The sequence below is a fragment of the Xyrauchen texanus genome, chromosome 5, assembly GCF_025860055.1.
Source record: "Xyrauchen texanus isolate HMW12.3.18 chromosome 5, RBS_HiC_50CHRs, whole genome shotgun sequence".
Classification (NCBI taxonomy): Eukaryota; Metazoa; Chordata; class Actinopteri; order Cypriniformes; family Catostomidae; genus Xyrauchen; species Xyrauchen texanus.
In genome coordinates, this window is record NC_068280.1 from 51,474,222 (window position 1) to 51,487,188 (window position 12,967).

The 12,967-nt window shown below is 36.2% G+C and overlaps 1 protein-coding gene across 18 annotated transcripts in view; it reads left to right on the top strand.

The window, feature by feature from the left end:
• The first annotated feature begins 4,297 nt into the window (after positions 1-4,297).
• LOC127643460 (uncharacterized) overlaps positions 4,298-12,967 on the top strand; it is a 119,969-nt gene continuing 111,299 nt past the window's right edge. For all 18 annotated transcript variants that reach the window (XR_007970520.1, XM_052126232.1, XM_052126246.1 and 15 more), the window contains exons 1-4: positions 4,298-4,426; positions 7,778-7,922; positions 8,389-8,681; positions 9,086-9,322. Coding sequence is in view for 17 of the 18 variants with exons in the window: in XM_052126232.1 (XP_051982192.1) it covers positions 8,432-8,681; positions 9,086-9,322 (487 nt within the window). In the remaining variant the exon portion in view is untranslated. The remainder of the gene's footprint in view (positions 4,427-7,777; positions 7,923-8,388; positions 8,682-9,085; positions 9,323-12,967) is intronic.

Genomic DNA, 12,967 nt, shown 5'->3' on the forward strand with positions numbered 1-12,967 from the left:
GCTTTAGGGGTTGTGTGCTACTCCTAAAAACAGTGCAGAGCAAGTGGCGCAGCTGTAAATACCTATAGAATAGAGATCTGGTAATCCCAAATGTTGAATCAAATTTTCAAAAGCTCTCAATACTCCACTCTCATATTGGTCTCCGAGCATATTAACCCCCCTCACAATCCAGTCTGACCAACAGAAAGGGGACTTATTAATACATAGTTTGGGGTTCAGCCATATGCTCAAGGCAACATTTAAATAAATGACTCAAAGTATGACTGTCTTGCCCTGAATAGCCAAAACTCCACCTTCCGTGACAAACTAGTATTATATCTGTATTTCAGTCGGGTCAATTCTCTGAGGCCATCACACGACATTCGGCACTTCAGCTCTGCCTCAGCACGAGTTCTCGTGCTTTGGATTTCTGATGAATGAGGCATACTTTATGATCCGACCCCTAAGAACCGCCTTAAGTGCCTCCCAAGCCATGCCCACAGAGGATACTGAGGACTCGTTGGTCCCCATATAGACATTGATTTCAGGCTTTAACATTTGTTGGAAATCAGGACTTTGCAAAAGGATACATTAAAGTGCCAACTATATGATTTATTTTTCTCTGTATGTGGCAACACCTCTAATCTCACCAGTGCTTGATCTGAGACTAAGATGTTTCCATTTGAGCAATCTACATCAGATGAAATGAGGAACTGGAACGCTGGTTTCTCCCACGCACCGTCCAAAACGAGTCCCTGGTCTGCAGGCCCATCAGAGGTTTCAGCTTGAGCATGAAAGTGTCTTTTAATTTCTCCAGAGCCCGAGGATTTTAAATTCTTTGCCTTGTTGACTTCAAAGAACAGATATGTAGCAGAATGTATCGAATCTCACCGGTTTATGACATAAACGTTTACACGCTCGCTCCTCGCATGGGGTCACTTGACTCCCCGACTCCTGATTCTTGGGGATTTTAATATTCACATATGCTGTCCATCAAAACCTCTGGTAAATGAATTTATCTCCCTCACCGAGTCTTTCAATTGTGTAGGACATGTCACCGGTCATACTCACAATATGGGTCATGCATTAGATCTTGTGTTATCTTATGGTCATTCTGTATCTTACTTAGAGGTCTTAGACATTGGAATTTCTGACCATTATTCAATAATGTTTGAGTTTGTCTCTCCTTGTCCTCTCCCTACTTTTTATCAGCCTTTACGTCACTCCCAGTCCATTCACTCGTCACCTGCCCATCTTTTTTCTGAATTGTATCTATCGCATTTTACAGATGATGTCTCAGCTGGACTCAACACTGAATCGTTGGTTGAAGCTTTCAATAAATCTTGTAATTTTACACTTGATAATGTCGCTCCGCTTAAGCCAAGGAGAGTTAAGGGTGTTTCACAGCCTTGGCAAAATGACGTTGCCCACGCTCTCAGACAAGAGTGTAGAAAAGAAGAGCACAAGTGGAAAAGAGACAAGCTTCGAGTATCTTTTGACAATTTAAGGGCATGTGTAATAAACTATCAAAGAGCAGTAAAGGAAGTGAAAGCTATGTCTTTCACTTCATTAATCTCTGATAACGCAAATTGACCAAAACTATTGTTCAAAACAATTGATTCTGTTTTAAACCCAACTAGAAATGCTTTTCTGGACATCTCTCAAGACACCTACGAGACATTTTTTAAACTTCTTTACTCACAATATTCAGCAGATTAAAGGTGCGATTGGTCCTCCACAATTTGATCAACCACTAATACCTTCCTCTTCCAGCTTCCTGACTCATTTCAACCAGTTTCATCAGCACAGTTAGCAGATGTGGTCTCCAAGAGTTCCTGTTACAAGCTGGATATTCTTTCTTAAAGAAGTTTTCATAACTATCAGTTCCATGTGACAGCTATAATTATCAGCTGATTAGCAAGCGGAGTTGTTCCAAGTAGTTTTAAACATGCAATTCTACATCATTTGTAGTTGGATCCAGCAATACACAACAATTACAGACCAATCTCAAAACTGCCTTTCATTTCCAAGATTTCCAAGTTTATACACAGCTCTACTCCTATCTAAATATATTGAACATTTTAGATACATTTCAGTCTGGTTTCAGACCCTTGAACCACACTGAATCTGCATTGCTGAAGGTCACTAATCATATTTTTCTCTCCATGGATTCAGGTTCACCTGTCGTCTTAGTTTTACTAGATCTCAGTGGCGCGTTCGACACTATCGACCATAATGTTCTTCTCAATCATCTTGAGTGTATGGTTGGCATCCAGGGTATGACCCTCAAGTGGTTTTCCTCCTTTCTAAAAGATCGGCTCAATTATCATGTGGTGTCCAACAAGGGTTGATCTTAGGACCCTTGCTATTTTCCCTGTATATGCTTCCTCTGAGCTCTATTTTCCAGAAGTACGGCATATCTTATCCCTGTTATGCTCACGATTCCCAGTTTTAATTCACAGGCCACCCATATCTTGATGCCATACTTTGCTGGCTTTCTGGGCATATACTGCCAGAAAGGATAGCGACCTTTTGACAAAAGAGATTACTATCAGTAATTAGTATCAGTGTCACAGAAAACAATCACACAAATCAATGATATTACAGCAATACATAATAAAATTAACAGTGAAAATCACTTACATTACAGATATGAAAATAAAAATGACCCTCTGAATGGAACCAGTTGCTCATCCACTGGCCGCCAGTTTGTCTCTCACATGTCTTGCTGGTCTTGACTCACAGTTATCAAATCGTAGCATTCTTGAGAAAGTGTGAAAGTCTTTCAGTGGCATCGTGGCAAGGAAAATCGCCCTTCCACTCTCTGCATCCCAGAGACTATGTGTAGCCTTGCCTCGGGACTTATAGCCCTTGGTGTTTAAAAGAGACATATAAAGATTGCCCCCCATTAAAAATTGTATCTTGATATGGACTAAAGTCTGGAAACAATTTGTCTATATTGATGTTTTGCAAGGTATTTTTAAATGAGTTCAGTTTTTCCTCACTAAACTCAGTTTCATCAGTAGGGGGCACCCAAAGCTTTACACTAGACTGGGCATCAGTCGCTGACACTGATATAGTTGAAATAGTGTTCAGTAAGTGATTAGAGAGTTCATGGAGAGCGCTCCTGATCTCACCTATATTTCTCATATTTCTTACAGAAATAAATGTGTTGTTTCTTTGACAAAAACGTCTCTCTTTCAGCTTGGGGGATTTCTTCTTCATCTGAAGATGATGCATCGTGCTCTGGGTTGTATTATTCCCCATCATTTTCTTCAGATACCTCCTCCCCTTCTGAATCATTGTTCTCTTGTTCTGCCTGGACATCTGAAAAAATCAGATCTACGACCTGTTGGGCACTGAAATTTGCACTCATGGCTTCAGCAAAGAGAGAACTGGGGTACTGTCATTTGCAGCATTTTATAGCCTCTGACTGCATTCCCCATTAGTAAACAATGCTTTCAAGAAATGTTTATTTTGTCTGAAGTTGTTTTTATTTTGTCTGTGAACTTGAGTCATGTGTGGGGTCGTAGAGGGGAGATGCTGCACATGCACAATAAAGTTTTAGTTTTGTCTGAGTTCAATCCGAGTAGCACACATAATCTCAATATCTCATTGTGTGTGTATGTGTGTGTGTAAATTATTTTATAACTGCTGGGTCAAAAATGACCCTAAGACAATCTTTGTACCCGGTGGTGTAAGGCAATGGCAATGTTTCATTTTTTCTAATGTTGGGGTCATTCTAGGAAAAGTCATCAAATTACAAGTTGAAAAAAAAAAATTATAATAATAATTTAGCTGGTTTTCTCTGCTGGTAAACATAGTGGCGGATCATGTTTGACCCTTAAGACAACACAAGAGTTAAATAGTTTTGCATAACCTCGAGAAATGTTTTGCGTTCCATTACAATAGTTTGCATTTATCTAACATAAGTAAATATGGCAAATCACAACCACAAAATGGTTTACCATGAATATCATGGTTAAAATATTGTTATTGTATTAAAACCATGGTCAATTTTGTGAGGAAAGATTTCATCACTTAATTAATTGGCCGGCTGTCCACTAATCTTCAATATCTTTTACACTAAACAATCCCTTTGGGGTGAACTGTGTGTGGAGTTTATTACGATGGAATAGCTGGTTTATAAGAGAAGTCATTAACGAACTTGCGACAGGTAGGTGTCAATTTACGGCTCTCATTCATTTGAATGGTATCCGCAAACAGTGATTTACTGTCGCAACACGCTAGTTGACGTTACTTCTCTCCGTTATAAAAGAGCCGCGGACGCGGAGATTTTTCTTTTTATAGAATATGTCCAGTCGCACTTTCGCTTTTGATTGCTTGATCCAAGTTGAAATACTTCGAAGGGTGTGTCTGTGGAACAATACAGGCTTTTAGATTTGCAGAGCAAATATAGGAGAAAAAGTTATCTAATTTGTGTCAGGTAAGCGAAGTTTTTTTTTTTTTCAGTTAATGTTCGTAAAAAAAACTAGTTTTTCGACAACATTAAAGACGTGGGCTATAATTTGCTTTAAAAGTTCATGTTTCAATACTGAATATATACAATAGTTATTTTCTAATAACAAGCTAAGTTATTAGACACATATTCGACTATAAAGAGACATATATATAAAAAACAATTAGTATAGACGAGTTTGCTTTGCTGTCTGGGTATGTGCTAGTTTTCAGTAGCATAGTTTCCATACATTTCGCAATTTTTTATCGACAAAGTTAAAAAGCATAAAAAGTTTTTAATTATTTTTATTTTATTTTATTGGGGAAAGCAAAAAAGGTTAACAATTGTATAATTATAACTGCATATACATAAAAGGCATTGATAATAGATAAAAAACAAAACTAAAAAACAATATAAATAAAATAAATAAAGAAGAAACATGAAGAAAAATAATCCTAATATTTTTCCTGGTTCACGGCACATTCAAAAATGTCATCATAATATCTTAAAAAAAGAACATTTCTTATTCACGAGCAATCTTAAAGACTTAATTAAGTACTCTACTTTAACTAGAATTAAGTAGCTTCTTAAGATACATCTGCTTGTGCAAATAACATTTTTCTAAAGAATAAAAAAATGAACAATACAAACTAACGGTTTATTCTCATGTTCAAAATAACAGATAATAACCTTAATGCAAAAAACATACTTTTTTTCAATTGTAGAAAAACAATAATCACACAACTCACACCAAAACTTCGAAGACATACTACAAGAGAACAATAAATGGCAAAGGCTATCACTTTTATTATTACATAAAGTACACATATCGCTTTATATCAAAATATCTCGCCAAAATTTTAAAGTGCACTTCTTTAATTTGATTTGAAATACAGTATTTATATGGTAACAACCACGCTTTCTTCCACTGAATGTCGTCAATAAAAGACATCCAAAAACCATTTCCTCTTGGGATAATTAGCAGATAAATTTGTCATTACAGGCTGTACTTAAATCAAATGGCCTTTTATCGATAAAAATGGTGTGCGTGATGACGTCACGCCTTAGTCGCATTCGTTTTTGTTTAGCGCAAAATAAATCTGCCCTGAAGCCGTTTCCATACAGTAAGCTGTGTGTTTATCACTAATTCGCCTCCCAGATGTCCCTCATTTTTCCCAACAAAGTTTGAGAAAATTTTGAGACAATTCATTGAAATTAGCAGTTTACTGTCATTTTAATTTCACAAATAAAAGCAATCAGAAGAAGAATTGCAATCAAAAGGGAACAGTTGCTCTTCTGATGGGACTGTAATATCGGTCCTGATGTTGCACCTATCGCAGGTTGCCATCGACCGGTTCTGACCTGAAAGCGGATCATCATGACCCTGTTCAGGCTGGCAACCTGCACCGAGTACTGGGGAAACGTTCAGTCTCAGGATCATCCATCGATGTGTATATGATGTGTGCACAGATATTAAAGAAACATTGATGTGGTGTAATATCAGGATTTACACATGATACATTCATCTAATCTAAAGCATCACAGCTGCATTATGTCCCGCATATTTCTCCAGCATCATTTAATGACCAACTGAACTTGATTGTCATCTCAAATTAATATAATGCAGTTTACATTTTCTGAAGAAGCTCAGCAAATGCGATCCAAGGTAAAGAGGGTTAGATTTAAAATATTGTAATATTTTAAAATATTCAATAGGTTGTTTTCTCATTGGACAAATAGTTTGAAAAAAAGTGGAGAACATTCTAAGAGTCATTCAGACTTTGTAAGAAAAGGTATATATAGCTTTAAAAAATATATATATATATATATATATATATATAAAAAAAATTTGGTAATTACTTTTTTCATTTAATGCTTTTTTCGTTTGGTAATCTATTTAAGTTAATACAGGAAATTGTGCCGGCATTTATTTATTAATTTTTTTCAAAAGTAAGCTAAACATCTTTGTGCATAGAAATTATGTGTTTTTTGTATTGTGGATTAATTTCGTGACTTTCGTCTATTTTGTTGCATTGTGTGGAAAAGAAACTTTAATAAATAAACGGATGTCTACCACAATTAAATTAATCGTAAAGAGTGGCCATTTATTTGTTCTCCTTGCACCGGTGAATGATACGAGATATTTGTGTTGGCACTCCTGGAAGTGTCATGTTTGCAGCATCGGATCAATTTGCCGTTAAAATCAATCTATTATCATGTCAAATAAATTGGCTTTCAAGGATGTATACTGTCGTCATGTTTAACACAGGCTAACGATTGGGGCGAATTATGTCATGTGACACGAAATCTTTGCATTAATTCCAATTTTCTTGACAAAAAATGTTTCCAAACCAGTTTTTCACAACATTTGAAGTATCGACATCGAGTTTATATGCGCTAGAGTTAAATGGAAAAATATAATGTTGACACTTGTGAAATTTTAGCTACAATTTGCATTTATTTGCTTTATTTTGATGCGCAAAACGTTTTTGCGCAAAAAATCCTTTTGATGGAAACATAGTTATTGTTGTGTCGAAGTCTGTTTCCTCCTAGCCCCACCCCTGTCCAAACGACGAGGGAAGCACGTGTTCTCAAAAAGCTCGCCCCCACCCCCGCCACATCTCCGAGGTTCTACGGAGAGCGTTAAGGCTCAAAACTAACGTTTTGAACGAGTGATATTTGTAGAATATATTTTGGAAAATGGTAACAATAATCTATATTCTGTATTTATGAACACTGTTATTTCTATCAATATATAATAATATATTTGTGAGAGTTTTCATTTTGAATGTTGTAGACTATTGAAATAAATGTGTGCTCACGAAACTGTTTCTTGTTTTTTCAGAAATGCAATTATGGGATTTGACAACGAGAGAGCTCCGTTGTCCACTTTAATTCAGATGTTTAGAGTAAACTAAATCTGATGGTTTTCTGTACCAGCAAGTTCACCACAATTTACTGAGAAAAAAGTCAAAACAAATTGTAGATAAAAAAATAACATCACACAAGTTTTAGGTTTTAACTTTGTTTTAAAAACCACCCCCATTATAGCAGGGGGAATGCATCCTGACAGCTGGGAGTTTTACTGACAGATACCGTTCCCCCTGTGTTAAATAAGAAAGAAAGATCATACCTCTGTCAAATTCATACTGTTTCCCTCCAACAGGAACTCCTGTGATTTGTGAACATTCAAAATGAAAACTCACAAATATAATATTATTTATTGATAGAAATAACAGTGGTTGTCACATACGTAAACACACACACTCACACACACACACACACACACACACCTGTGATGAATAATGTCATTCTGTGCCTCTTTCTTCACAACTGCAGCTTTCTGATCACAAACAGGAAACTCATTCTGTGTCCGTCAGTCGTCGGAGTAAAAGTTCTGGAACAGTTGCTGTTTTTAGATGAGCAATGAACTGCAAATATAAACTTATATTTCTGTTCCTCTGTGGCTTTACTGGGCTCACTGGTAGGTTATGATTTTATTTTTATTTCATGTACTTATTTAATATAATCTATTTTCTGATTATTTGTTAGATTGATCATAGATTAAGTTCTTTTAGCTGTAGACCGAATTATTTGTATTATTATTTCTCATGTAAATTTAGCATAAATATTCATATATTGTGCCGTACAAAAGTCTGAGTCTACATAAAACATACCTAAAAACAACAAATCAAAAATAAGAAATGTTATGACAAAATAAAAAGTTAATATTTCTGTCACTAATCAAATGTAAGAAAATTTGTGACCTTTTAACGGCACTGTATGTTTATTATAGAATATGTGTGTGTGCTACTTTAAATATTAATGCGTCTACATTTACAAAACAACACATACAAACTAGATCATGTAGTTAGAGTTATAGAAGAGATTTCATTTATGATTCTTTCTGTTGAGATGAATTATTCTTCTATATTTCTTCTTTATTGTAGTCTCGGAGGAGGAATGTAAAGAAAACCAACTGGAGGGAACATCATGCACCATGAAGTTAAAAAATCAATTGAGAAGATATTAGCAGTAACATGGACCAATGATAAATCTGGGATTGTAGCTAGAAGAAGGGAAAACAAAAAGGACGCCATAAATGATGGTTTCAGATTGGAAGTCGATGGATCCTTGACATTTATAAACATTAGACTGACTGAATCTGGCCTGTATGATTTCAGAGTTTACAATTCTGAAGGCACAGAGACTGGTAGAGGCCAGAATAAAATGAAAGTTTACGGTAAGATGTTTGAGTCACAGTTACACACTAAATAAGATCACATCTCATGTATTATAATTGCACTGATAAAAGCTTTACTTTTAAATTTCTTCTGCACACTGTAAAGGACAAAATCACCCAAAAATGAAAACTCTCTGATTCTAAACCCTTCTGTGAAACCCAAAAGGAGACGTGTCAGACACCGTTCACTTTCATTGCAACTTTTTTCCATATAATAAAAAGTAAATAGTGACTGCGGCTGTCAGTCCTGAACATTCAGCTAAACAGCCTCTTTTGTGTTGCATGAGGATGAATAAATGATGACAGAATTTCCATTTTTGGCTGAACTGTCCCTTAAATGCAAGAACTGAGAGGAATGAAAAGCTATCGGGCATGACCGTGTTATCTTCACATTTGTTTTTCAGCAAAAGTCCCCAAACCAGATCTGAAGTCGACCTGTAACACCGATGGAAATGTTACGCTCACCTGTAATGCTGGAAACGGGGAAGATCTACAGTACACCTGGTTTGACAGAACGAATCCCATAGAAAATAAACACACCAAAACTTTGATCTTGCCTGTAGCGAAAGTGAATAATCCGTATTCTTGCTCTGCCAAAAATCCCGTTAGTGAAGCCAGAAGTGAGAATAAAACAGTAACATGTAAGTATCAATTAATGTGCTTGTAGTCCTCAAGTGAGGTTGATCTCAAACTTTTACTGCATAACTCGTTTCTAATCATTATTTAATTTTTCAAATTAGTTTCAAACAACATCCAAAGTATACTAGTGGAAAACTTTTAACAGCTTGACAATATGATGCTTCTGAACGATTCGGTTGCTTCTGATTTCATAGAGTCTATTCTTGTCGTACAGGTGAAAGCCCAGGACATAAAACACTCTTTGGTTTTGATTTCTGGATAATGGTGAGCATTCTAGCAGGTGGAGGAGCTCTTCTACTGTTGCTAATATCCGTTCTGCTGATCTGTGCGTGTCGAAGCTGTAAACAACGGGAGAAATGTCAGCGAGGTAAGAGAAATCTTTGACATGTCTAAAATTGTGTTTCAATATTATTCAAAAGTTATTTTTACTAGAAATGCTAACCAGTGTAGCATTAAACATCGTATAGAAAGCTACAAATAATATATTTTCTGCCTCATTCTATGAACAGAATCCACATACGATCAGAAAAGGATGTCGTTGTTTTCACTCTGTGGGAGAGAACGTTTAGCATTATGCTAAGCTAAAATGCTATTTACATGCATCTGTTGCAAGACACGATTATATTTTATAATTAATTCTATACTGAAAATTCACGTTGGAGCAAATTTTTTTATCTCTAGTAAAACTTTTTATATTATTATTCTTAGTGAGAATTTAAAATCCATAAAAAATATATATTTACTTGAATAGCAAAACGACACAAGATATTCAGGCTTTTTACAGTGAAGTGAATTTTCTTACTTTTTTACTTGTTAATTGAAACAATTGAAATAATATATATAATCCAAAGTATTTTGATTACGTAACTGAGTTTGAGTAATCTAGCGGAATACAATACAAATTAAATTTTACAGCGTGTACTCTGTAATCTGTAGTGGAATACTTTTTTAAAAGTAACCTTCCCAACCCTGTTGGCAATATATATATATATATATATATATATATATATACACAGTTTATATATATAAACATACAAGAAAGTAAATAGCATCCATTTTTATCTCATGATTACATTAAATGCCTTTAAATGGGGAAGTTAGTCAAAAAGAAAATCTTTAAGGGGGATAGATGTTGGAATTAAAGGCCTTTTAATAGAATAACAGAGAGTTGCAACATTTTGTGTGAACTGTTGTGAAATGTACTCTCAAACCGATCACGCCCTTATAGATCATAAACCTATATTAGAAAGTGTAACATGTCGATTTGATGGAAATCTTGTCTTTCTGGAAATCCCCCAGATGAAGAGGAGCTCAAGCTGAGGATTTTTAACAATTCGGCTTCATCTGGATAAAACAGATGCAAAAGCACAGCGAGGGGGCAACCGGCACCCCCCATCCCGCCAGTGGAACCCATTATGTGCAGCCCGACCACACAAACCCCACCTCAACCCAAAGCCAACGTGCGTGCTCGTCCTCCACCACCTCCACAGGATGACAATGAGGACGATCCTCCTCCATTAGCGCCGTACCAACCAATGGAATAAGATGCCAGACCAGGAATCCTACCTGAACAATAATATGGGACTCTCCATGACTTGCATTGATTTTTAAAGCCATATTTTGTTGGGAAAAACATCTTTAAAGGTGCACTAAGTCATTTCATGGGCTATGTTTGAAAGCGCTTCCTACAATGCAATACGCTCAAATCAACCTTCAATTTCCAATGTGACGAATGGGTCAGAATTAATATTCAACTGTGATTTTTAACGTTTTTTTAATCCATTTGTTAAATCATTCTTTGACTGACAAAAGTTTATTTTTATTTTTATATATCAAAAGTAGAAAAGTACTAATATTGACTTGCCTGGACATTGTGTGACCCAGGAGAGGGCATAAGAGGTTACTTAAATTGCTTATGAAGCAAGAAACACACTGTGAACTGCATGTAGCAGAGCCAATGATACAAGAAAGCATTGGGAAGCACAGAAAAGTTAAAGATTAACACAACCAATAATCAAAGTGACCATATTATACTCAGATTGATATATTTTATTTACTCAAAATGTATACTTTATAATAAAGGAATTTAAAAGGCTATTTAAAAAATAAATAAAAATGGACTGAAAGCCAGGTTTCCACCATTAAAAAGGAGTCGGAGACTCTGAAATAATGGTGGCGGAAAGTATCCATTGGCTACCAATATTAAGGGGACCTAGACATGAGGTAATGCAAGATAACAAACTGTATGCAGGTTTAAACCAAGAGAGTCTGATCTCTAGCTGACATCTTGGATTTGTTGGTTTGCTCAATAAACTAACCTTTGACAGCAAGAACTACTGATTTCAAGAGTTTTTCTTACCAAAAGGGAAGAACAGTTTTCCACAACAGATGCGTGTGTTCATATGTGTAACGATGAGTCATCGGAGTTGAGATCCATCTGCAGCTTTATTAATAATAATGTAAACAGGGAAAGGTCCATCACCAGCAGTAGCAGTATCAAAGGATAATCAAAGGGGTGGTCACAAACAGGCAAGAGTAAACAGTAGTAAACATAAGCAGGCAGCAGAGAATCAAGGGAGAAATCAGGCAGGTATTAAATAGAGGTAAGTAATAATAAAAACAGGGAATAATGCTCAGAAATGTATGCAGCGCAAAACAAGACTTCGCAATGATAGCGAGTGAGTATAGTGAGTAAATAAAAAAGATAAATGAGTGACTGAAAAAGATAGTGAGTGAGTGAGTGAAAGAGAGAGAGTGCGGGAGTGTGTGAAAGAGATAGTGAATGAGTGAAAGAGATAGTGAATGAGTGATGAGTGTGTGAAAGAGATAGTGAATGAGTGAAAGAGATAGTGAGAAAGAGATAGTGAATGAGTGATGAGTGTGTGAAAGAGATAGTGAGTGAGTGAAAGAGATAGTGAGTGAGTGACTGAAAGAGATAGTGAGTGAGTGAGTGAAAGAGAGATAGTGAATGAGTGAGTGAAAGAGATAGTGAATGAGTGATGAGTGAGTGAAAGAGATAGTGAGTGAGTGAGTGAAAGAGATAGTGAATGAGTGAAAGAGATAGTGAATGAGTGATGAGTGAGTGAAAGAGAGAGTGAGTGAGTGAGTGAAAGAGATAGTGAATGAGTGAAAGAGATAGTGAATGAGTGATGAGTGTGTGAAAGAGATAGTGAATGAGTGAGTGAAAGAGATAGTGAGTGAGTGAGTGAGTGAGTGAAAGAGATAGTGAATGAGTGAAAGAGATAGTGAATGAGTGAAAGAGATAGTGAATGAGTGATGAGTGAGTGAAAGAGATAGTGATGAGTGAGTGAAAGAGATAGTGAGTGAGTGAGTGACAGATAGTGATGAGTGACTGAAAGAGATAGTGAGAGAGTGAGTGAGTGATGAGTGACTGAAAGAGATAGTGAATGAGTGATGAGTGAGTGAGTGAAAGAGTGATGAGAGAGTGAAAGAGTGAGTGAGTGATGAGTGAGTGAAAGAGATAGTGAATGAGTGAGTGACTGAAAGTGATAGTGAGAGAGTGAGTGTGTGAGTGAAAGAGATAGTGAGTGAGTGAGTGACTGAAAGTGATAGTGAGAGAGTGAGTGTGTGAGTGAAAGAGATAGTGAGTGAGTGAGTGAGTGAGTGACTGAAAGTGATAGTGAGAG